The 24,434-nt window shown below is 45.9% G+C and overlaps 1 protein-coding gene across 1 annotated transcript in view; it reads left to right on the top strand.

The window, feature by feature from the left end:
• Positions 1–24,434, top strand: part of USH2A (usherin) — a 4,817,015-nt gene that overhangs the window by 1,673,929 nt on the left and 3,118,652 nt on the right. Inside the window, exon 26 of the mRNA XM_069608572.1 lies at positions 9,340–9,470. Coding sequence (XP_069464673.1) covers positions 9,340–9,470 — 131 coding nt within the window. The remainder of the gene's footprint in view (positions 1–9,339; positions 9,471–24,434) is intronic.

The following is a 24,434-nucleotide window of genomic DNA, read 5'->3' as shown; positions in this document are numbered from 1 at the left end:
TATGGTGGTTTCCAATTGGCCTGTGTTGGAGGATTGCAGCCGCCTTGGTGGCTCATACCACTTGAATTGTTTCTTGAGGTAGGCCGGTGCTTTGCCGTATAAGCAACGATGAACCATGGTGAGAGACTTAAAAGTAATTCTTTCTTTCATAGCCAACCAATGGAGGGCCTTCCTTTCTCCAGTGATATGTTCCCTCCAGGTTCTTCCTGTGATGGTCCTGATGGCGTTATTTTGGATTGTTTGACATTTCTTCACACATTTGCTATTTGCTCCTAAGAGTAGGGAATTTCCATAATCTAATCTAGATAGTATAGTGGCTCTATCGATGGTTGTGCTGTTTTTTTGGTCTAGCAATGGTCTGATTTTTTTCAGTAGCATTTGGTGGTATTGACAATTTTTCTTTAGACTGTGTGTGCTTCAGCACCTAAGGAGGCTTGAAGATATACTCCTAGTGTCTTCACTTTTTCTGATATCGGAATTTGGGTGTTTTTAATAGTGAATGTAATGTAAAATACTGTAATGTGCTATTTACTGGCAAGTCCTGACACAATATTCATAAGCTTCAGAGCATTCAAAACAATACCCTATGGGCTGCCCTGAACATGCCTAGATCAGAACACATTTCAGCATCCAGAAAAGCGGTGCACTGGCACCCCATTTCAGAGAGAATCACTTTTAAAACACTCTCGATCACACCTAGATGCCTCACTAAAATGGCCCATTCTTTACCTAGTCTAGAAAATTACCAAGACCCAATCCTCTAGACCTACCCGAACTCCTTAAACCCACAGACTTGCTCAACCGAGGTTCAGACGTAAGAAAGCAGGTGGGGCGAGTTTCCCTGTCATTGCGGCAAAACAATGGAACTCTCTCCCTCTTGCTCTTAGAGGGGAACAATCCTATTGGATGTTCTGAAAAGCCCTCAAAACTTGATTGTTTGACTGATTCAGCCTCCCTCTCTAGCCTCTGAGCCTGTGTCTTACCAACCTCTGGGGAATCGTATGTTCTGTATAACTTTTCTTTAACCCTGCATAACCTATGTACTCTCTGATTGGAATAACATATACTGATGTCTCAAGCCTACTGCCTCAGTAAACATGTAACTTGATACAAGAAACAGTGCCTAGATGCCTAAGGGCTTATGTGCACTTTACAAATGTAAAAACAAATAAATGGTATATATTGAATAGTTCTTTTTTAGTCAGATTCCCTTTAATTTGTTTTACCCTATTACATTGAACTGAAAGCAGAATTTGCATAGCAAGGATTCTGGCAGGATGTTAAGGATGTAGGGACACCCATTAAGACTAAGGAGGACAGGAAAGGCCTTAGCCGGGTTTAGGCCTGGGAGCATATGGCCTAGGGGCAGCTGCCTGCTATTTATGGTGAGTTATGGATCCCTCCTCTTTCCTCTTCACTGCAGCATCCCTTTCAGGAAGTAGAGGGAGTCACATGTTTTGATTACACTGTTCCTTTCCCACATGCATGCAAACTCTTTACATTGAATGTGCCCTCTTAGATTGGCTGGTTGCAGACCACATGCTGGGTGCACAAATTAAGATAAAGCACAATCATATTGCGTGGTTAAATGAGCATTCAAGACATCTATTTAATCCAAACAGAACAAAAACCGAGGACACGTGTTTCGACCTCACGTTCTTCTTCCATGCGTTGTATTGATATGATTTAATCAACGCCTGGTGGCTGAAAAAATGACTTGCTGGTCAATTCTGGATGAAGGAGATAATACACCACCCTGAATATAACCAGAATTCTCCAGCAGCCTGTTAGAACCCACCATTGGGGAAATAAAACATTTAAAGACTTTAATAGTCAAGTTTGCCACACAATTCCTGGCCCTACAAGCTACGCGACTCAGATTGTGCAGTCTGCATGGCGTTTTAAGTGCTGTGATCCCATTTCAGGAGGAGGCTAACAAAATTAACTAACATGGCCCGGCATGGGGTGTGCCATTGTATGGATCTTAAGGCAGAAGAGCAGCTGCTTGTTATTTAAGGGAATCATCATTGAACCCCCAGGCACTCCCTTATAGGCCAGAGAGTAAAGGTCTTCTGGGTGATAGAATAGGAAGTGGGTTGCCCTCTCCTCAAAAGAACTGGTTATGGTTGACCACCTTACCTTTGGTTTGTCACCCTGGCATTCTGACCTAAAATGTTTCATGAGAGGAGTTGGGGGCTCATGGCTATTTAGTCCAGGGACATTTGGTTGATCTTTAGGTTGATGCATATAGAGACTGGTATCCGTCTTGGTGAAACGTGTGTCTATGGTTTCTCAGATGAGGCATTTCTGTGGGATGTCTCTGTAGGTGTGCATTGCTTGGAAAGATACAGTTTTTTTTTAACACTCCCTTGAGTATCTTCAATGAGTTTGCTAGTATTTATACATCTAGGACTTATACCCAGCTTCTTAATCAGATTTCACTTTATTTTCACTTCATAGCACGAAAGATTACCCACAGAGATAAACAAAAAAGACACTCATTCACTGTGTGCAACGCAATGTGTTTATACATCATCGAATGAAGCAATATTGATTTGAACTAAAACACAGGTAAACATTAATTAAAATCATCAGATGTTGCATTTGCATTTACTGATTATAACAGGGCAGCCTTTTAACAGAGCATTATAAAGGGGCATTCAAGTATTTACCTCAGGGCAAGATGTAAGCATTATATACATTTAAAGTTCAAAGAACAGAAGAAACATCAGACCATAGAGTTTCCATTTCCTGGCAAAACTTGCAAATGAGAACAAGCATTGGCAATGCCAACAGTTTGGGCTTTTGTGTAGGCATGGGAAATGCACTTGCCAGGCACATCTGTTGTACCCATTGTTGGTAGCAGATGCAAAATGGTGCGAGTACCTGGGCATCTAATAGCAGTGCCTAGCAAAAGCTAAAAACACACGCCATTAATGCAGTGGCTTTGCCAATGCTTGTTTTTTAATAGGACTTCAGTGAAGGACACGTTGAGTGCTTATAAATCGAGTGGCTGAATGCATGCCTGGTAAGACATTTATATTACACCAGTAGCTGATTCCAACTACATTTAAGTCATTCACTCTCAGAAGACTGCTTTGAACAAACACTGGCAGTCAATTTGAATTCAAAGCCTGATGGTAAGGCTTGATTAAAGCAAGCTCAAAGCGTTCCCATGAAGGGGTGTTTTGGGTGGGCAGAGGCAGGAATGGGTGGGAATGACCATGGTGATTAGTATAGCCATGAGTAGCCAATGGGTGGGCACATAACCAACCAGCACCTATAGACTCTTGTTGATGATAATAACGTTTACCAACTCTTTACTGAACTGGTAAACTACAGGTTTTCTGGTAGGGATGGAGGACTTACCTCCAGCTAAGAGCTGGAAGTAAATTTGACCCCTATCGGCAAAAAACTGCTGGTATTACCAGCACGGTAATACAGCTTCCGGTAATACAGGCAAAAACCCCCATGGAGTCCTATGGGACTCCATGGAATGGCGATTTACCATTTAAACTGGCACTTGTAATCTGTCGTTAGTACCGGCAAACAAGTGCCATTAACAGTATTACTGTTTGCCCTTATCCTGGGAGTGTTACTGCCAGGATACCGGTAAACTCCTAATCTATATCCCTCCTCATATGTCATTCCTTCCTATCTGTACTCCAATGCAATAGTTCCGGTTTCTAGGTGTTGCAAGTGATACCTAATAGCCCAAAGTAAAAATGGCCTGGCTACCAGTGTGATAACATTCAGCTTGGCTTCTGTTTAGAGATGGGGATAAACAGCCCTTTGTTTTCCTCATCTTCAGTATTATGCACTTTGTGCATCAAGGCCATGTATCAAATGGAAATCCAAATCGCATGCCTTGATTTTTAAAAGTTAAATGTTAATTTCAATACAATTTAGAAAACATTGTAATATTAAGCATGAAGAGGTACCAACTGCATAATGATGACCATGTCAGGCTGTGAAAATATGGCATATCTCTAATGAAACAGATTATGTGGATACATGAATATCCGCATGGAATGACTTATCATTCAATGGGTTTGTATTGTCTGCCTGTCTGAGATCCTGACTCAGCTATCTGCCTCCTCGAGTGTAGCCAGGGACATAAGGGTCAGCGTGTATGCTAACCCTAATCAAGGGCCTTCACTCCCAGCCAATTATCTAGAAGTCCTGAAAACTGGGAAGCAACCAACAACATAGAAGGCCCTAAATCGGAAGAGCAACCTGCCAAAATACCAAAAATGTGACACATGTTTATAGCTGCTTCTAACACCTATGTTCATGTCTGTGGTGTCTGAGGTACACCAAACACGGAGGTTCATGTATGTTATTGACATATGTTTATTTAATAATAGAATACAGTACAGCGATAGCGAGCCCTGCCTGCCTCCAGCTCTCTTGTCACTCTCCAACTGCTGTCCCCTCCATTCTAGAACGGAACCCTTGACCCACGTCACAGCTCTGCACATCCTCCTTTCTTCACACAGTTCCTCTGTCCGTCACTGTGTGTATACTATCAGATACTTTGGTCTGCGATACCTCCTGCCACATCTCGAGTTAGGCGGTCATCCACCTGATTCATCTGGCAAGGAAAACTTGCCAGCTCCACTTTTCTGAGTACCACACTCCATGCCGCTTTCATCTCTCTTTTTCACCACCATTCCACTCTCCCTGTTCCACACTCTGGTCTTAACTGCAAATCTAAAAACCTCTTTCACCGTGATCAGTCTCAAACATTTCCATCCATCATTCCTGAGGGCAGATGGCAACTTAATTCTGGCCATGTACCCCACCTGCGGAGACACTCTATCTTGCACCCACATTTTGCCATCTTTGTGTACGTTAGCATGCTCCCTAAAGTATCTCTCCATTTCCCCCTGACCTGAACTGTGACCCATTATCCATCACAACCACGCCAAGGTATACCCTCCGTCCCCCGACCACACAATTCCCTCAGAAACTCAATCCATGTAGTCACATGCAGCATCATAAGAAATTCGACCCACCTGTTCAGCAGATCTATCACAACAACACAATACATATGAACAACATCATCCCAGATCGGCCCATTAACGTCCATTACTACTTTTCCCCATGGGCATCTGGGAATGTCCATCACCAGCATAGGACATTTTGTTCACACACACTCCTTGTCACTTTTTTATGCAAAGGATAACATTTCTTACAACTATTTCTATTTGCACATTGCAGGCAGGCCACCAGTAGACATTCCTTATCTTGTGCTTCATCTTGAAAATCCCTTGGTGACCTTCCTGTCCCAATTCAATCATATGTCTACTAACTCTTTTAGCTGGAATTACTTAACATCCCGACCTGGACATGCAGTTAATCTCTCATGTTCCACAGAACTTCCATGTCTAATTCCTTGAACTTTTATTTGCTCAGTCTGCCTTCCAACAGACCTTCAATAACTGTGAGCAGTTTCACGTTCTCCTGCATAGCTCTTTTTGTGGAATGGGGATCCTTGCAATTTCCCAAACCGCTTCCTTCTCCTCTTCTTCATTATTCGTCTCCTCCTCAATTGTCATTCTACACAGGCAATCTGCTGCATAGTTCTTCACATCTGGTATATATCTGGTACATATATCACTGTGAGATTATCTCACCCTTTATGTATGTGATATTATCTCAACCAGTGGTTTGTGATAAGTGCGCACTTTGAATTTCATTCCCCACATGAAGCTCCTACATTTCTCCTACATTTCTCAGTTGATTCTTGATTGCCGAAGCATCTTTTTCAATGGTGGAATAAACCTTCTCTGGTCCCTTCAGCAATCTTGTGGCAAAAGTTATTACCTACTCTTTCATACTGGGTTAAAAATGCACACAGACCGACGTTGAAGACCTCCATTTTGATGACTTTATTTCTTCCCCTTCTGTAGTTCTATAAAGCAGGTGCTTCTGCCAATGCCTTCTTTATGTGAACAAACCCCCTCTCACAGCAGTCATTCCATTCAAATGCTTTGTCCGTTTTAACCAACTCTCTCATTCCCACAGTGTGCCTGGCAAAGTCTCAGATGAATTTAGAATAATACTCAGCCATACCGAGGAAAGTGTGCACTTGTTCCCTACTGTTGGGTGTGGGCATTTTCTCAATTGCTTCCACTAGGTTTCTTTTCGGAGATATGTGCCCTAAATATTCAATCTCTTTCATATTGATTTTGCACTTCTCCTTACTCAGAGTCATTCTAGTGCCATGCAGTATCCTAAATACTCCATCCAATATCCTGTTGTGCTCATCAGTATTGTCTGTATTTACCAGCATATCAATGTGGCAGACCAATACACCCTAATCGCCATCATAAATTCTGTACTTTCTCGTTTGGAAAAACAGAGGCCACCGAAACAAGGCCAAATGGCATCTTTCGATATTTATACAGCCCCAGTAGTTTTAAACGCTGTCAAATGCATCGGGCCTTCATGCATTCTAACTTGGTGGTATGCTGAGGTGAGATCTAATGTGAAACACACCTTGGCTGGACACATCACTGATATTATCTCCTGAATGTCAGGCGAAGGGTGTCTTTCTGACATGACACATTTATTGAGCTCCCTTATACCCATGCAAATCCTAACTTTCCGGGAGCTCTCCCTGACTTCGACCAAAGGGGACACAGACTTTGATGCATCAATACTCTCTATAATTCCCTGGTTCTCCAGCTTTTCAGTTCCGTTTTTACTTCATCTCTCTTAGATATCAGAATGTTCTGCAGCTTCGGGACTACTGGTGTACAATTCTGTTTGAGACTTATTTGATTAACAAAACCTTGTAAAAACGCTATTCTGTCTTGAAATACTTCCTCCCGCATTTGTTGCAGAACACTCAGAGAATTTCCTATCGAAAACATTGTATCCTCCACATTGGGATCGAACTTGACAACACATTTCTTTTGATGTGCTCAGCTCAAAAGTGTGGCTGCTTTTTTCTTTGACAAGTATATTTTCCCAGTGGCTTCTCACCCTTTAATTTGCATCATCACATGAAACCAACACAGGAGGTCTATTTTCACTCCGTCATAGGCCTTCGGACTTATGTTGACCACGTGCAGTTATTTGTGACCATACTTGTCCGACTGAGTCTCTGGCATTAGGGTGTGTTTAGCCCCATAGTTGATATGATATGATATGATATGGCATTTGTAACGCGCCTATACACAAGTGGCTCAAGGTGCGACAAGGCAAGGAAGGGGGAACAGAGGGAGGACAGAGACAGCGATCTAACTAGGCCAAGTGACATTGAGATCGTGCAGGGGGGGGGAAATTGCAAGGGGAAAGGGGAGGGGGCAGTGCTGTACATGGGATCAAAACAATAACGAGAATTCCGGCCAGCAGGTGGAAGGTGCAAGTGTAAGTGCAGACAGCAAGTGTCCAAAAGTGCAGTTAGGGGGACTGTAGGGTTACAGATACAGACCCAAATGCAAAGGTTGCAAGGAAGCAGAGCGGGTGGGCAGGGACATGGGCCTGAATCAGAGGGTAGCCAGGTGATCAGTGCATTATCAGACAGGAAATCAGCAGGGGAGAGGAAGAGAGAAGGCAGAAGCAAAGAGGAAGGCCTTGAGGTGCTTCTGGAACCCGAGATGGTTCTCTGCAAGTTTCAGAGAGACAGGTAGGCTGTTCCAGAGGGAGGCCTCAGCCGACGAAAGAGATCTACTACCAACTTGTTGCTTGGAGAAGCAACTAACCCTGAGGGAGATGGAGTTGGGGGAGCAAAGAGCTCGAGTAGGAAGGTATTTGCAAAAAGAGAGTTGGAGGTATTGAGAACCCAGGCCCCAGAAGGCCTTATGGACAATGCAGAGGGTCTTTAACTTAATCCTTGCAGCCACTGGGAGCCAATGCAGGAGAGATATGATCCCTGGGCTTGAGGCTTGAGGCCAAGGACAAGTCTTGTAGTCCTGTTCTGGATGAGCTGCTGAGGGCAGAGAGTAGAAGCACACAGATTTAGAAGAGTCTGTTGTAGTAGTCCAGCCTAGAGAGAACCATAGCTCTGTAGACAGTGAGCTTCTGAGGGAAGGATAGGAATGGAAGAATACCTGTGAGGAGTTGCAGTTGGTAGTTTGACTTCTTAGAGATGTCAGAGATGTCAGGAGAAAAGGAAAGTGTGGAGTCAAAGATGACCCTGAGGTTCTTAGCCTCACCGGTGGGAGCAGGAAGAGGGCCAAGGGAGGCCGGCCAGAGAGTGACAGGAAAGGAGGGTGCAGGTGTGCCGATGAGGAGAATCACTGTCTTACTGGCATTAAGGCAGACATAATGTTTATTTTGGGATTCATATAGTGCATTTTAGAGAATGACTGCTTACAAGGGCTGTAATAATTATTCGCACCGTGGGCGTTGGTGCCAGCCAATCAGGGAGCTCTGAAAATTGACTGAATCCTTTGGTATACGCTTGTGATCCGAGCTCCCAAAAAGCTGCCCTCACCCTGCCTTAACTTGTTCCCTCCCACCTTACCTATACTGCCCTTCACACCTGTGAACACACGGGTTCTAAAGGCGATATTTATTTTAAAATAGGAAAAACATAACTTTATTCCATTCTGCGACACATGTCGGGAACAGTAGTCTGTCTTTCAACAATGAAAACGGACTCCTGTTCCCGAGGCTCATCACAGGACTGAATAAAGGTAAGCGTTTCGTTATTTTAAATAGTAACATCACCTTTAGCACCTGCGTGTAGTTACTTGTGGATGCTAAAGGCGATATGTCCGAGGCAGCGGGCCAACCCTGCCAATAACAGCACCGCCGCCCACGTTACAGGACCCTTGCTTTGCTCAGTCCCTTAACTTGTGCGGCAGGCTGTTACCGGCAGGGTTGGCCTGCCGCCTCGGGGCAAATTGCTGCAATGTTAGTGTTACCCACTCGTGGTACTCAATTTATCTAACTCAGAATGATGAAGGACTGAAATTGGAAAATGATGAGATGGTGTTCAAACTCTTGTCACAAGGATTTGGCCCATTGGAAGAAAGCTTGAGCTATCCATCTGGCAATAGTGATTCTAATGCCTGATGATAATTAAATGGCGAAATAAATTCATTGTGAAAGTGGCACAAACTAGGTTGTCTATTTCATGGCTAAAGTATGTTTTACTCCATATTTGACAGGTTTAAGGTGTATGCATGGAATTACCACCAATGTATTTGTATTAAATATAGTTTTACTGGCGTGCCATAATTGTTTTGTGACATGTGAATAACCGTTCTTATTACATCTGTACTCAATGCTAATCGCTGTGTACATGAAGCGAAAATATATAATGCAAATGTTGAAATTCTCTGTACATGTTGTGGCATTTTGTATTGTTTTTTATTTCAGGGTTCTTGGAACTCGATGAGCACATTTTTCAAGGTGGCATGAACTTTGACATTTCATTTGATTTTCGAACAGACCAACTGAATGGATTACTGCTCTTAGCCTACAACAGCAAAGGCCTTGACTACATAGTGGTATGTTAAACATTCTAGCAACACATATGTGCTGAGCTCCAGTTTATATGTGTTGTGCTATCCACATTGACTGTTGAGTGGGTATTTTTAGCCAAAAGCAGATGTTGTAGGTTTTATCCCTAAATTCACTTCAGTGGTAAATTGTGAATCAACCCTATTTGCCTAAAATGTTTTGCACTGCCATAAGGGTAAGACCAAATCAATTTTCTGCAGAAAACGTATCCATGATTGTCTGCAAAACATATTGTATTCGTTTTTATTTAAACAACTGTCATTGAATATTAATCAATGTGTTTCTTAAAAAGGAAATTCTTCCAACAACTAATGTGGTTCTTTTGAAAAAAGCTAATTTAAAAAAAATGAATTCATTATAAAAACCTTGTCTGAGTGAAACTAATACTTAATACAATCGGTCCTTGTGTCACAAGCGGGAATTAATTTAATAAAAAACGATTCAATATTCAATCATCTCAATTCACTTGCAAATCCACAATTTGATTGTTGGCAAAATGTTCAGTCTAAATCGGGAGAAATGTAAATGTTCACTAAACAATAACATTGGTATACTTTGAATCCACACAAAAAAATTATTTTATTTGTAAAGCAAAGAACTCCAACGTATATATTCTCCTTTCCGAAGAGAAATATTTAAAAAAATAAAATAAAATCCACAAATAAACAAATACAAAATATTACATATGTGCAGGTGTTATGTGCATACACATTTGAACAGGGTAACTCTATGCCACTAAGGATGAGCAAAATTGTTCATGTAATCCATCATTGTATGAGGTTGAGGAATAATCAGTGGGAAATAGCAACCAAAATGCATACATTCTGTTTCGAAAGTAAACGCTCCTCCACATCAATGTAACAAATACAAATATTCTGCATAGATAGATGTCAAACCTGCTAGAAAGTAACAATGTTGCCCAGGACAATTTGTCGATGGCCACGCGGGACTAGCTATGGTGTTAAAGTGAACACTGGGCATGGGCTGCGGCAAAGGGGTCTGAAAATGTGGATTGACTTGAATGTCTTTCCCATATGTAGTCCAAATCACTGGATGGATTTTTACCAAACGTACGTGAGGATCTTCGATCAGATTCCGAAAGCATGGTGTATCAATTTGATGTTTTAGTTTTATAATGGCCACTCTGCCAGGCTACAGGCAATGGCCAATGCTTGATTGATGGGACAGGCAACATGGCAGAATCTCATGGCCCAGGAAGTTTGGCCAGTGACCATTGTCGCACTTTAATGACAGTGTCAGTCCCACTGTCCCACAATTGGGGTACACGGGTCACTGGGTCAGGCTGCCAGACAAATTCAATCTCTACTGTGGGTCGCTATGCGGGGCTGACAACATCTCATTAGCACATTCAACAGAGTTTGAGGCCATGGGCCATGGTCACAAGCCGTGAACTGTGCCTAATGGTCCCATTTTGTTCTAGCGGGAACAAGCTAGGTCCATTGGATGTTTTGAGTGAATTGGTGGGGCCTGAGGACCTGCTGAACCTCATGGCACATCAGCAGTCACTTGCATCCTCAGCATATGTTGCTCAAAGTGATACGCATCAACCTGTGCTGCAAAATAGACAATAACAATGTTTTCATTAGTTTTAAAGAGTAATTTTGAAAACATACATACAGCGCTGAAATAGAATGGGATATCTTCATTTATAAGAAGCGTTGACATTTAATGAAAAAACATTTGTTAAAGGCGTTGCCCTGCCAGCTTCTACCGTAGATTAGTAGACGGGGTCTGCGATATGGCTGAAGCACATGCTCCAGGAATTGCAGTCACTGGCCATGTCCGCAAACTATAAACAGTGGCCCCTGCTGCCTTTATGGGGATATGTGGACATTGGACCTCGTTGCAGGCTACATCCAGTGGATATTTTGATTTGGGGTTACTAGGTCATAGTTAGCCTCTATCCATTGGCAATCAACAATGGCATTCCCAACATGTGCTGCTCAGAGAGACATATGTCTGTATGCACTGCAAAAAATATGTTTGTTAAAGGAGCGTTAAAATTCTCTCATGGATGTTAAAAATGTAGTTATTGATAACTTACTTACAGCACTGGACCATTGTGAAACATCTTCAGATATAAAACTGTTGGATTTCAATGAAAAAACCCATTGTTAAAGGAACATGTTGGTTAAATTGCCTTAATAAAAAGCTGTGAAATGGAGTGATACATTTTTTAAAGGGACGTTATGGTTAAGTTACTCTAATAAAAAGTTTGAAATTCAGAGAAAAAACTTTGTTGAAGGGACATTATGGTTGTCGCGCACAATCAAAAAACCTAAGAAATGAACCAGTTATGGTAAGCTATGAAACCATAATTCACGCTCCAGCCGTGCAGTGATCAGACTAACACTCAGGACATCAAAGATTACATCACAAATGGCATCACCGGTGACATCAAATATAACCACTGATCTGTTACAATCCTTATGTAAAGGAGTTCTGTTTAGGGTATTGCTACCAACATGTGAACGATGATAGATGGTAATAATATAGCAATGTAGGATCTTGAGTAATGTAAAATTTGGAGCCAAGGGCTAGCTATTCAATAATAACGTGGCAGATGTGTGCCTATACAGAGTATCCTTAGAGCATCAATGCATACAAACCAGATGCACACACTGAAAAACTATAGGAAGGAATAAACGAATACCATGACCAGAGAATGAAACTAAGATCATAAGATAGCAGGCTGCCAATATGCATATGAAGTATACAAATGGTATTATCTGTATGGGGCCTGGTATTGTTCAATGTATGTGAACCATGAGCATAGGTGATCTTCTAAAGAACGCAAGTTAAGAATATTGTGCAAGATTAACGTCTACATATATTCCACCTTTAAAGAATGTGTATGATGGTTTCAATGTAGGTCAAGTCCTGTGCTTAAAATGTTTACTGTCACTAAAGAAAAACAACTTCCCACGATATGTGATGTCATTGATGATGCCATTTGTAATGTCATCATTGTTGTCCTGCTGTTAGTCTGAACAGTGCATGGTGTAGACACAAGTTATGGTTGCATAGCTTACCATAGCTTGCACATTTCTTTGGTTTTTTGATTTTGCACTGCAACCATAAAGTTTCTATAACAACTTTTCTATGCCTTTATATATAATAATAATCATAATAATAATAATGTATTTCGTATGTAGCGCTACACACCCATAGGCCTCAGAGCGCTCAAATAACAGAAGACATTATTATCCTACAGAGAGGTACTCAATTTATCTACCTCGGAAGGATGAGGTGACCCTGCCAGGATTAGAACCTGCCATGGCAGGCTGCACACAGATATCAGGGGCGAGTGCTTAGCTCGCTGTGCTATCTGACCTGCGATGTATATATATCAACAATGGACCAATGTATATAATTTGTAATTCCGTTGCTCACTTTTTCAAATAATTCATTCTTTTAGACTGTAAACAGCCCTCATTCCTGATTAATGTGTGCTCTCATATGAATAGCTTTAGTTCATCTCTCTCTCCCTCTCTGTTCAACCAATACCTGGCACCTCTTGCCCACTGCATCACTGCACTATGCTCCAATTTTCAGTGTTATGCGGATGACAGCATGCTCTCTTTCAGGCTCCGCTTGGCCCCCTCTACTCCTTCTCTCATTCCTGACTGTCTGTCTGTCTGCAATTCAGGAGTGGTATGCTACCAATGATCTCTGCCTTAAGGCCAGTAAAACAGAGATCCTCCTCATCGGAACACCAGCTCCCTCCTTTCCTCTCTCTCTGGCCGCCCCCTCTGGGACTTCTTCCTGCTCTTACCTGTGAGGCTAAGAACCTTGGGGTCATCTTTGACTCTACCCTCTACTTCTCTCATCACATCTCCAACGTCTCTAAGAAGTCACGCTATCAGCTGCACCTCCTCAGAGGTATTCTTCCTTTCCTCACTTTCCCCCAGAAGCTCAGTTGTGTGAGACTTGTCCTTGGCTTTAAGCCCAGGGATTGTATCTCTCCAGCTCTGAAATCTCTTCATTGGCCCAGTGGCAGCAAGGATCAAGTTCAAGACACTCTGCATTGTCCACAAGGCTTTCTGGGGCCTGGGACCGCACTTCCTCCAAATCTGTCTTCCTAAGTATCTCCCATTTCGATCTCTCCGCTCAACCACCTCCAACTCTCTGAATGTCAGCGGCTTTTCCAAGCAGAGAGTTGGAGGCAGATCTCTTTCTTCGGCTGGGGCCTCCCTGCCTCTCTCAAACTTGAGCAGAACCATTTCTCAAAACCTTGCTCTTCGCTTCCGCTTTCCCTCTTCCTCTGCCCTGCTGATGACCTGTCTGTTCCACGCAATGGTCAGCCGGTCACCCTCTGAACTTGTGCCAGGTCCCTGCCTCTTCAATTGCACCTCGCTCTGACTCTTGGCTCCCTCAGCACTTGTGGTCTGTATCTGTAACCCTACAGTCCCTCTGCACTTATGAGCCACCCATTGGCTGCACTTTCTGACTACCTGTACTGAGCCACCTGCTGGCTGCTCTTTTGTTGACCTGCACTTCTCCATCCCCCCTTGCACTTCTCCCCTTCCCCTGAGCTGCCCTTGTACGGTCTGAATGACACAATGCCTAGTAAGATCATTGTTTTGTCCTACCTCTGGTTCCCCTTCCTTGTCTTGTCGCACCCAGAAACACTTGTCTACAGGCGCGTTATAAATGCTATAACATATAATATCATGTCATACAAGATAAGTAAGAAGACGCCATTTCTTTTAGAATTAGCTTGCATTATCTTACTTTGATATCCTATTTAGAATTAAATCTACCCAATGCTCCATCCACTTTTACCTTTTAAATTTCACCATATCTCTTTTACGGAATACTTATATTTAACTTTCTTGTAATCCCGTTTGCTTTGCTTTGTCTTGTCTTTTAACGCTACACTGTCTTGGGTTACACATTACTTCTCAATGTCATTTCTGTGATAGGGTGAACAAGGGTGAGCACTGTGCTCCAATTTTCAGTGTTATGCGGATGACAGCATGCTCTCTTTCAGGCTCCGCTTGGCCCCCTCTACTCCTTCTCTCATTCCTGACTGTCTGTCTGCAATTCAGGAGTGGTATGCTACCAATGATCTCTGCCTTAAGGCCAGTAAGACAGAGATCCTCCTCATCGGAACACCAGCTCCCTCCTTTCCTCTCTCTCTGGCCGCCCCCTCTGGGACTTCTTCCTGCTCTTACCTGTGAGGCTAAGAACCTTGGGGTCATCTTTGACTTCACCCTCTACTTCTCTCATCACATCTCCAACTTCTCTAAGAAGTCACGCTATCAGCTGCACCTCCTCAGAGGTATTCTTCCTTTCCTCACTTTCCCCCAGAAGCTCAGTTGTGTGAGACTTGTCCTTGGCTTTAAGCCCAGGGATTGTATCTCTCCAGCTCTGAAATCTCTTCATTGGCCCAGTGGCAGCAAGGATCAAGTTCAAGACACTCTGCATTGTCCACAAGGCTTTCTGGGGCCTGGGACCGCACTTCCTCCAAATCTGTCTTCCTAAGTATCTCCCATTTCGATCTCTCCCCTCAACCACCTCCAACTCTCTGAATGTTAGCGGCTTTTCCAAGCAGAGAGTTGGAGGCAGATCTCTTTCTTCGGCTGGGGCCTCCCTGCCTCTCTCAAACTTGAGCAGAACCATTTCTCAAAACCTTGCTCTTCGCTTCCGCTTTCCCTCTTCCTCTGCCCTGCTGATGACCTGTCTGTTCCACGCAATGGTCAGCCGGTCACCCTCTGAACTTGTGCCAGGTCCCTGCCTCTTCAATTGCACCTCGCACTGCCTCTTGGCTCCCTCAGCACTTGTGGTCTGTATCTGTAACCCTACAGTCCCTTTGCACTTATGAGCCACCCATTGGCTGCACTTTCTGACTACCTGTACTGAGCCACCTGCTGGCTGCTCTTTTGTTGACCTGCACTTCTCCATCCCCCCTTGCACTTCTCCCCTTCCCCTGAGCTGCCCTTGTGAGGTCTGAATGACACAATGCCTAGTAAGATCATTGTTTTGTCCTACCTCTGGTTCCCCTTCCTTGTCTTGTCGCACCCAGAAACACTTGTCTACAGGCTAAATGCTATAACATATAATATCATGCCATACAAGATAAGTAAGAAGACGCCATTTCTTTTAGAATTAGCTTGCATTATCTTACTTTGATATCCTATTTAGCAATTAAATCTACCCAATGCTCCATCCACTTTTACCTTTTAAATTTCACCATATCTATTTTACGGAATACTTATATTTAACTTTCTTGTAATCCCGTTTGCTTTGCTTTGTCTTGTCTTTTAACGCTACACTGTCTTGGGTTACACATTACTTCTCAATGTCATTTCTGTGATAGGGTGAACAAATGTCTAGTTCACCCTTCCTTCAATCTGGTGTATTCACATGATTCAATGTATATTTGTATTACTTAACTAATCTAAGTTGCACCAATAGAAATGTTAGCTGCTTCGAATGCCTTGCCATAGTCTTATATGCCATGGTTAATGCTAAACCATAAACCTGTTCGCAAATTGTACAAAACCCCCCAATCTACGTACACTGCTTGATTTAAATCCAAACTTGTACTTGTGTATATTCTGTAGATAATGGATTGTCTTATTTGAAAGGACTTGCACATTGAACGTGTGCTATTTTTTTTTTATACAAGAACCTATTGGGTCCCACCAGTTAAGTGACAGCTGCTGTTGTGACACCTATAATGTTCTCTAGGCTATCAGCCTTCACACAATGGATAGTGGGATGACGGGTCACAAGATCTGTGACCTGTGGGCAAACCTCTAGTAAATATTCTGTTGCTTGAACATGTGCATCTGGGATGAACTGAGTTACATTTACTCGGGACAGTTAATCTCAGGCTTGCGTCTGTCGATGTATGCAATATTTCATGTATATTTCATGTAACAGAGGAGTGCCTTTGTCAGAAAATAGAATATTGTTCTGTGTTTGGATATGCATGCGTGAAAAGAATTAGGGAGTCCAGTGCATAATAACGGATGGTGATGACACTGAATAGCAGTACTCAGAGAAAGATGCATAGACTGAGAGTTCTGACTTTCAGCTGGCGGGGAGCTTTAAAAAATGACAATTGAGGCATTAGGGCGCCCACTCTCTCTTACTGAAAACGGTTCAATAGTAAAACTCATGTCACGGACTTGACACACTTTGCGACGAGCTACACAGAGCGGTAAGGGCAGCAGTCAGCTGTGGTCTGAGAGGTTTTTTTATGGCATTTTTCAATATGTATACATTAATTCCTGTGTTACACAATGTACATTTCTTAGTAAATAGTTGTAAGCATTAGAGCTGGGAGGGCCAGGGAACTCTGGGGGAGGGCCGAGCCTGGGGGTCTGATTTGGCTCTAGAGGCCTAACATGAGCCGAGCCAGGGAAATGGCCCCGAAGCAGCAGAGCTCTGTGTGAAGGGCTGGAGGCATAGAAAAGAAGCTGGGGTTGCAGAAAAGAGGTGCGAGGGGTCTAGGGGACAAGAAGAAGGGTTGACAGGGGCTGGGGCTTGAGAAAAGTGGTGTGAGGTGGCTGGGGGCTGAGAAAACTAGTGAGAGCAGGATGGGGGCAGAGAAAAGGGATGCACAGGGGGCAAAAAAATGCACTTGCCTTTAACTTCACCACTGCGCCACCGCATAGAAGGAAAACGGATATCCTGATTTTTATTAGGCTGCAACAGTCTGCTGCTGCTTATGCAGAGTTTGAGTAGAGCAGCCATGTTGAGTTGATATAACATGATTAAAGGAAGTAGTGCACTGCCTGAGAATATGTCTATGACTGAAAACTCGCAACCATAGCACAGAACAGTAAGGGCACAGTAAACCGACAAGCTAAGCAAATATGACTTCAACTCCAGATAACTTGGTTTGAGGCTTTGGGCGCAAACTTTGGTTATGTGAAGTTCAAACTTTTCCATCCCACTGCTGCCGGAAAATCTGCAGGGCCTCTTTAAAGACCCACTGCCAGTCCGTGTTTGTAGCTGTGTGCCGCCACCCCCTCCCCACATGCTCAGGTCTGGGAACCTGCCAGCCAGAGAGTGGAGCAATGCAGCTGTTGAGGTCTCATTAGAAACAATGCATCTAAACTTAGGCAGATGAAGTGCCAAGTGTCACTGATGGGGTGTGGGCGTAGCTGTGAGAGTGCGCTGTCCCTGAAAGGATGATCAAGAGCAATAGGGGAACAAAGGGGAACACTCTGAGCCCATCAGAGGTGCTCATACACGACAATTGGGACAGCCCTCATCAATGCCAAACATCAGCAAATACCTAATCTCGCACTCGCTGTCAAAGAACAAGTGTAAAACTGGGGGTGACACAGTCATGGCTCCGCACAACAAATGGGAAAGAATCCCCCGACAGTTCCTTTATCATCATAAGGGGCTACAAATGCTGCAAGATGGCTTTGGAAAATGAGAAATCCCATCTCGAAAACAAGCGAGATGCTGGTTGATGTGTACCACTGTCTGGCAAAAGCCTTGGGCTAATGGTTATAGAACTGTCGTTTAGCTACATGTGACATGTTAGATATATTTTCTGGGGAAGTTACACCTAATCACGTGGTATTCTTTTATTGTGGTAAAATGGTGGTATAGTGTTATCCTGGTATTGCCCTATATAAAGTGACAATGCTCCCCTTAGAGTATACCCTAAAACCTGAATTTCATCCCGGGGCCTCCCTAAGTGAATGTTACCAGACTTATTACACTTTGATTTGGACAGTGTCACGTTTTTCCCAGCAACTTATCTATGAGGCTGGGCTAATGCCTTGATGGCAGATCTGTACAGCTGCAAACATGCAAAATCAAATATTGGACACTCATACACTTTCTAACTACAGAGCCCACAACAGATTAAATGACATAACCCAAATGCCATAAAAATGTATCAGAACACGATCATGCAATGCAACATTGACATTTACACATTTGTCAGTGCGAATGTAGAGAAGCAAGAAGAAAGAAAAAATAAACAATTTCAAAAGGAGCAACTCAATAATAGAATGAACTGCAGTCAGCTCAAACCCGACCTTGAATCGTGGGATTGGACAGAAGTTACGCTGAATAAAAAAAAACTTGTGACTTTAGAATGCATTCATTTATGATATTGAAACATTTCACATGAAATGACTTCACCTTGGCTAGGTAAAACAGCATCCAATCAGGCATGCCCTCACTTGTTAACAGTTATATTCACCTTAATCCTTGCTCTGCTATCTCTGGAACACCTTCTGTGTTGGTTTGGCAGCCATGAGAAATGTTGCAACCTCTGCACACTCCGGCTGCCCACAGGAATGACACAATTTCTATGCCAGGAACCGCTCGCCAATCTATGCTCCGTCTCTTGCTAACTCCCATTAAGTTTCTGCAGCTCTCCTCTGCCTCTGGCAGTATTCTGCTCATCTGACTACACACGCTCTCTGCCTTGAATTTAAATGCTATCCCTGTCAATCAACATGACCTGCCTCCCTTTCTGAAGTGCACACATCATTCGAGCTGCCTCAGTATTTTTCCCTTCAACACAGTAGTTTTGCCAACCTATCTGCAACAATTGCTTCCTAGGCATACAATAGTACTTTTTCAGCAGTGCATATTTCAGCATTGATTTGTGCCATGCTGGGAGGAATCACACAGCCAGTAAAACATATTTACACGTTTTAATTCCATTGTAGAAAAGCACTCAGGGGGCGCTGTTGAGCAGCCAGCAAGATGGCCGCTTAGCTTATGAGCTCCGTGGCCCGTGTGCTACATATCCGCCTCGATCAGCGGTGCTTCTTACTTGCGGTAGACGAGACCACAGGCATTCTACTGCCCACCGCCTCTGCTGTATCCTGCCCGGTTTCCGGGCGAAAACGGACCTCGGAGGTCACCCTGCCGCCGTTGGAGGCCTACGGGAGGCCCATCCTCCCCATCGGCCGCTTGCCTCCGGCTTGGGCGCTCCGGCCTGGGGCTTTGGCATAGCCCTCCCTTCTCCGCCCTCTCTCCCCTGACTACATCGCCAGCGACTCCTGTGCGGCACTTCTGGCTCTCAGCCGCGGCCCGCTCCCCCCTCGGGGAGCGTCAGATCTCGGATCGTTGGTTCTCCCGGAGAGGCTCCTCTCGCCGTCTGCTCCTGCCCGGGGTGAGGACGCGCTGGGACGTGGTGGGGGCTGCCGAAGCGGCCCCCGTGTTATCTCCTCCTGTGGACTCCGTCCTGCTGTCCTGCTGCCTCGCCGACCGTTCTTCCTGGTCCCCCATTGCGGCTCTCCCCGGCGCTTCCATCTGCGTCCTGCTCCCCCAGTGGAGTGGGCCGTGCCCCGCGCCAGCCCGCCGCAGATCCATCGCCGCCCACCCCCTGCCCTTGGGTGGGTGCAAAGCTGCGGGCCCTGTGCGGACACAGAGAACTACGGGACACTGCGGGGGCCACTGGAGCGCCCCCCGCACGGACGGCATCAGAGCACGCTTGCTCCGCCGCCCGTTACGCGGCTCTCCTGCGGCGGCTTGGGGGGGTGGCTGTGCTGAGGCCTCCTCGTCGTTGGCTCCGGCTGGCTCCGGCCGTGGTCCTGGATATTGCTGCGGCGGATCGGCAGCCTGCTCTGGACTGGAGGTGCACCTACTCTGCGGTCCGTTGGGCCCCGAGGTGAGGAGTGGGTATTAACTGGCTACAGGGCACTATGCCCATCTGCTCTGCCCTGTCCCTGGCCTTTGCCTGTTCTTCATGGAATTGTAATCGCCCCCCAGGCTAGCCAGGCTCCCCTGCGACTGCTCTCCTTTTGCTGGTGCCGCCCTGCACTACCCTCATCTCCTCAATCTACGCGCCTACTACCCACGCACCACGTTGCTCCTCAATACTTGCCCCCCTCTGCCTGGCCCCCCTGCTCAGGGCCGGGCACCACTGAGTGCTGTCCCCCCCGGACCATATTCCCACCCCGATTCTTGGCTCGACCATTGGAAGTGGGCTTATACCTCCTGAGCACACCGGATTGGGGTGGACCTTTGCTTCTTCCTCCCAGGCGGATACCGACCCATCACTGACTGCGGGCCCTGATCCTTTCTAAACCCCCTGGCCCCCATTGCTGCCTTTCAACGAAGCGCTCGCTGTTCTTATCGAGGCGCCCTCTAAGATGTCCGGCAAAGCACGGGGGGCAAACAAGGCGGGAGCAATGGACAAGTTTTCCAGGGCCCTCGCCAAGCAGGACCAGGCCGGGGGCCGCCCTTCTGCAGGACGAGTCGGAGGCATCCGCATGTCCTCCTCAGCCCGACCTCACATCAATCATGGAGACTATGGCCAAGAACTTTGCGTCATTTCACGAACAATTAGATGATATAAATGCCAACGTAGCCTCCCTGCGCACCAAACTGGATCAGCATGGCACTAGGCTGGTTGAGGCCGAGACCAGGATTGGGGCCACCGAGGATGAGGTGCATTTGCTCCAGGATACTGTCTCTGACTTGGTGCGAGATATGAAGCAGATCAAGGCGAAGTGCGATGATTTGGAGTCCAGATCCCGCACGAATAATATTCGCATCGTAGGGGTTGCCGAGACAGCCCTTAAGGGCAGAATGGAGCCTGCAGTGGAGACCCTCCTGAGAGATCTTCTGGGGGATCCACAACTCTCCCCGTTCTTTACCATTGAGCGCGCACATCGCTCATTGGCCCCTCGCCCCAAGCCGGGCGACTTCCCTAGACCGATTATAGCTGAGGTTCTCAGCTTTAGAGATAGAGACCACATCCTACGGCTGGCCCGTGAAAGAGGAGAACTGAGATTTGAGTCCCAGGTTATCCGCATCTTCCCTGACTTCTCTGTTAATGTTCAATTGGAGCGCAGGCAATTCAATGGTGTGAAAAAAATGCTCAGAGAGAGGGGGGTGGAATATGCCATGTTAATCCCTGCTAGGCTGAAGCTCACCCACCGTAACAAACTGTACTTTTTCACTGTCCCCGAAGAGGCGGTGAAATTTATTGAGGCACATATTCCTGTTCCGGGCCCTGGGGGGATCCGGTTGAGGAGGGCTGAGCCGGCCTGCCATACACCTGTTATTTGTGGCATTGCGGCACTACTACCGCACCTGTTATTTGCAATTTCCTTGTAATCTTATTAAGCCTTCTCCTTGTGCAATCTCCTACAGTCGTAACACATAGTGGAACTTCATGGAATGCATCAGGGGACATTGCTGTATGGATTACTGAACATGGTACCTGTAATTGGATCCTTTTCCCGCAGCCCCTGCTCCCTATATCCTACGGTGTAGTCTCCTCTAAGAATTCAACTTAGGCACCGCTGTACGCTATTTGGTGCACTCCACCGTTCAATTGTCTTAACCGGGCTCACGGCAGCAGCTACCCCCGCTGCAGTTGCAATGCCTTGTTTGGCTTTTTTAGTTCAGTGGCTGTTCCCCTGTTTGGTTTGGGAACTGGTCCAGCCCCGTTGGGCTGGCTGCAATGGCCATGTGACTCTGGGTGGGTCCTTGGGCACTGCCCGGTTGGGGTTGGCAGTGAGGGAGGGGGGTGGTGCTGTTGTGGGATGTTATAGAAACAAAAATGGCAGGATAGCGGCAGCCTTTGGTACCACACATTGGGTTGCTGCACAAGCGACCTACGCTCACTTGACAAGGTATGACACGCATTAGTCGGATCCCCCCTAAATAGTTACTGAATGGCTATTAGGCTAATGTCCTGGAACATCAGAGGGCTCAGCAACTACACAAAGGCACGTAAGGTCATGGCTTATGTCCAGAGGCACGGGGCCAAAATACTTTTTTTACAAGAAACCCACGCCCTCGCTCCATTATCGTCCTCTCTCGCCCAGTCATGGGGCCCTAACAGATTTTACACATTGTTCTCCTCACAGTCCAGAGGTGTCCTCACCTTGATTCACAAGTCCTTGGAATTCTCCCTCCGTACCAGCCACATAGATGTCCAGGGTAGATATGTGATCCTACACTGTTTCCTTGCCAATGTGGAGTGCCTTCTGGTCAACACATATGCCCCATGCATTGATACACCTGATTTTTTCGACCACATCCTTGACATTCTCCTTGCCTATGTTGGGGTTCCCATCATCTGGGGTGGGGACATGAATCTCATCCTTGACGCCGACCTTGACAGATCCGGTGCGGCACCCAGAACACTGTCCAGGGCCGCTCGCCGCCTCCACACACACATCCTCTCTGCTGATCTCGTGGATGCCTGGAGGGTACTTCATCCAATGTCGAAGGAGTTTACATTCTACTCTTCTGTCCACGATAGCCACTCCAGGATTGATCTCTTCCTTCTCTCTGCTGGGCTCGTGGGCAAAACTCTCACCACTCAGATTCTCCCTCGCACATTCTCTGATCACTCCCCGATCACCTTGGACATCGCCCTGCACCCGGCCCTCCCTCAGCACTCTAACTGGAGGTTTAAGTCTGACGCACTACATGATATAGTCTTTAAGGCTGACATCCTTGCAGATATTACCTTGTTCTTCGATTGCAACAAACGCCATGACACAACGGACAGGGTGAGATGGGAGGCCTTTAAGGTGTTTATTAGGGGCATGTGTATCTCCAGGGAGGCTGGGGTCCTGAAAGATATCAGAAACTCTCTGCGCCGTTCGGAGTCCAGACTTGGGGAACTGGAGCGCGAGTATGCGGCCACCCCCTCCCCACCCAAACTGGCGCAGATTAGAGCTGAACTAGACAACTTCGAGTCCCTCGCCCAAAGCGAGATAAGATACCTTGCTCGCCCTATTGCTGCCCGTTGGTATGGTGAGGGGGAGAGACCAGGCCGCACCCTTGCCCGACTTGTTCGGACTGAGGGAGGTAGAGCCCGAGTTGACAGTATTATTGGCAACAACGGAGTGCGACATTGGGCCGACCAGCCCATTCTAGAGACCTTTGCAGACTTTTATGCAACCCTTTATGCCCAGAAACCAGAGCACAGCCCGCAGGAACTGGATGACCTCCTTGACCGCATTCCAATGTCCCTTGTGTCCCTGGCCACCAAAGAACAACTAGATGCTCCTTTTACCCTCGATGAGATCACCACTGCCATTTCAGCCCTCCCTAAGGGGAAAGCTCCTGGTCCGGACGGCCTGACTGCCGAGTTCTATCAGGAACATGTTGCTCTACTGGCTCCGCGCCTCCATGAGGTTTGGGAGGAGTCGATGCGCCTTACCACCCTCCCCCGATCCCTGCGTGAGGCTGTCATTACCGTGCTTCCTAAACCGGGTAAGCCTCTAGAGGAATGCGGCTCATATAGACCTCTATCCCTTATCAATACCGATACTAAGATCTATGCCAAAATCATTGCAGACAGATTCCTCCCTATCATGACATTCCTGATTCACCCAGACCAGAGTGGATTTGTTCCTGCTCGGTCCACCGCCTTAAACATTCGGCGGCTATTTAATGTCATGTCTAGAATTGACCCTCAAGCCAACGCAGTGGCCGTGACGTTAGACGCCCAAAAAGCGTTCGACATGGTCTCGTGGCAATACCTGTGGGCGGTGCTGAAGAAGATGGGGATTGGCCCTTACATGATGTCCTGTATTAAACTTCTATACACTGACCCAGTGGCCAGAGTCCTGGTTAACTCTCATCTCTCGGCTCCTTTCTCCCTCCACAGAGGGACGCGACAGGGGTGCCCTTTCTCTCCCCTTCTATTTGCGATGGCCATCGAGCCGATGGCTGACAGTGTACGGCACAACCACATGCGCAAAGGGATTCGCTTGTGGGATACTCCGGAAATTACATCACTTTATGCTGACGATGTGCTTTTGTATATCAGGGACCCCTCAGGTTATCTCGACCCAATCATGCGCGAAATTATTAAAATTGGTACATTCTCGGGCTTCACCATAAATTACTCTAAATCAGAAATCTTTCCCCTCACTCCCGATACCTCCCAACCGGCGTGTGAATTCCCTCTCAAGTGGGCTCCCGAGGGCATCAAATACTTAGGGGTCCAGGTGTCCCTCTCAAAA

The sequence above is a fragment of the Ambystoma mexicanum genome, chromosome 4q (genome assembly GCF_040938575.1).
Source record: "Ambystoma mexicanum isolate Mex_15411 chromosome 4q, UKY_AmexF1_1, whole genome shotgun sequence".
Taxonomy (NCBI): domain Eukaryota; kingdom Metazoa; phylum Chordata; class Amphibia; order Caudata; family Ambystomatidae; genus Ambystoma; species Ambystoma mexicanum.
This window is presented reverse-complemented; position numbering and strand designations above follow the sequence as displayed.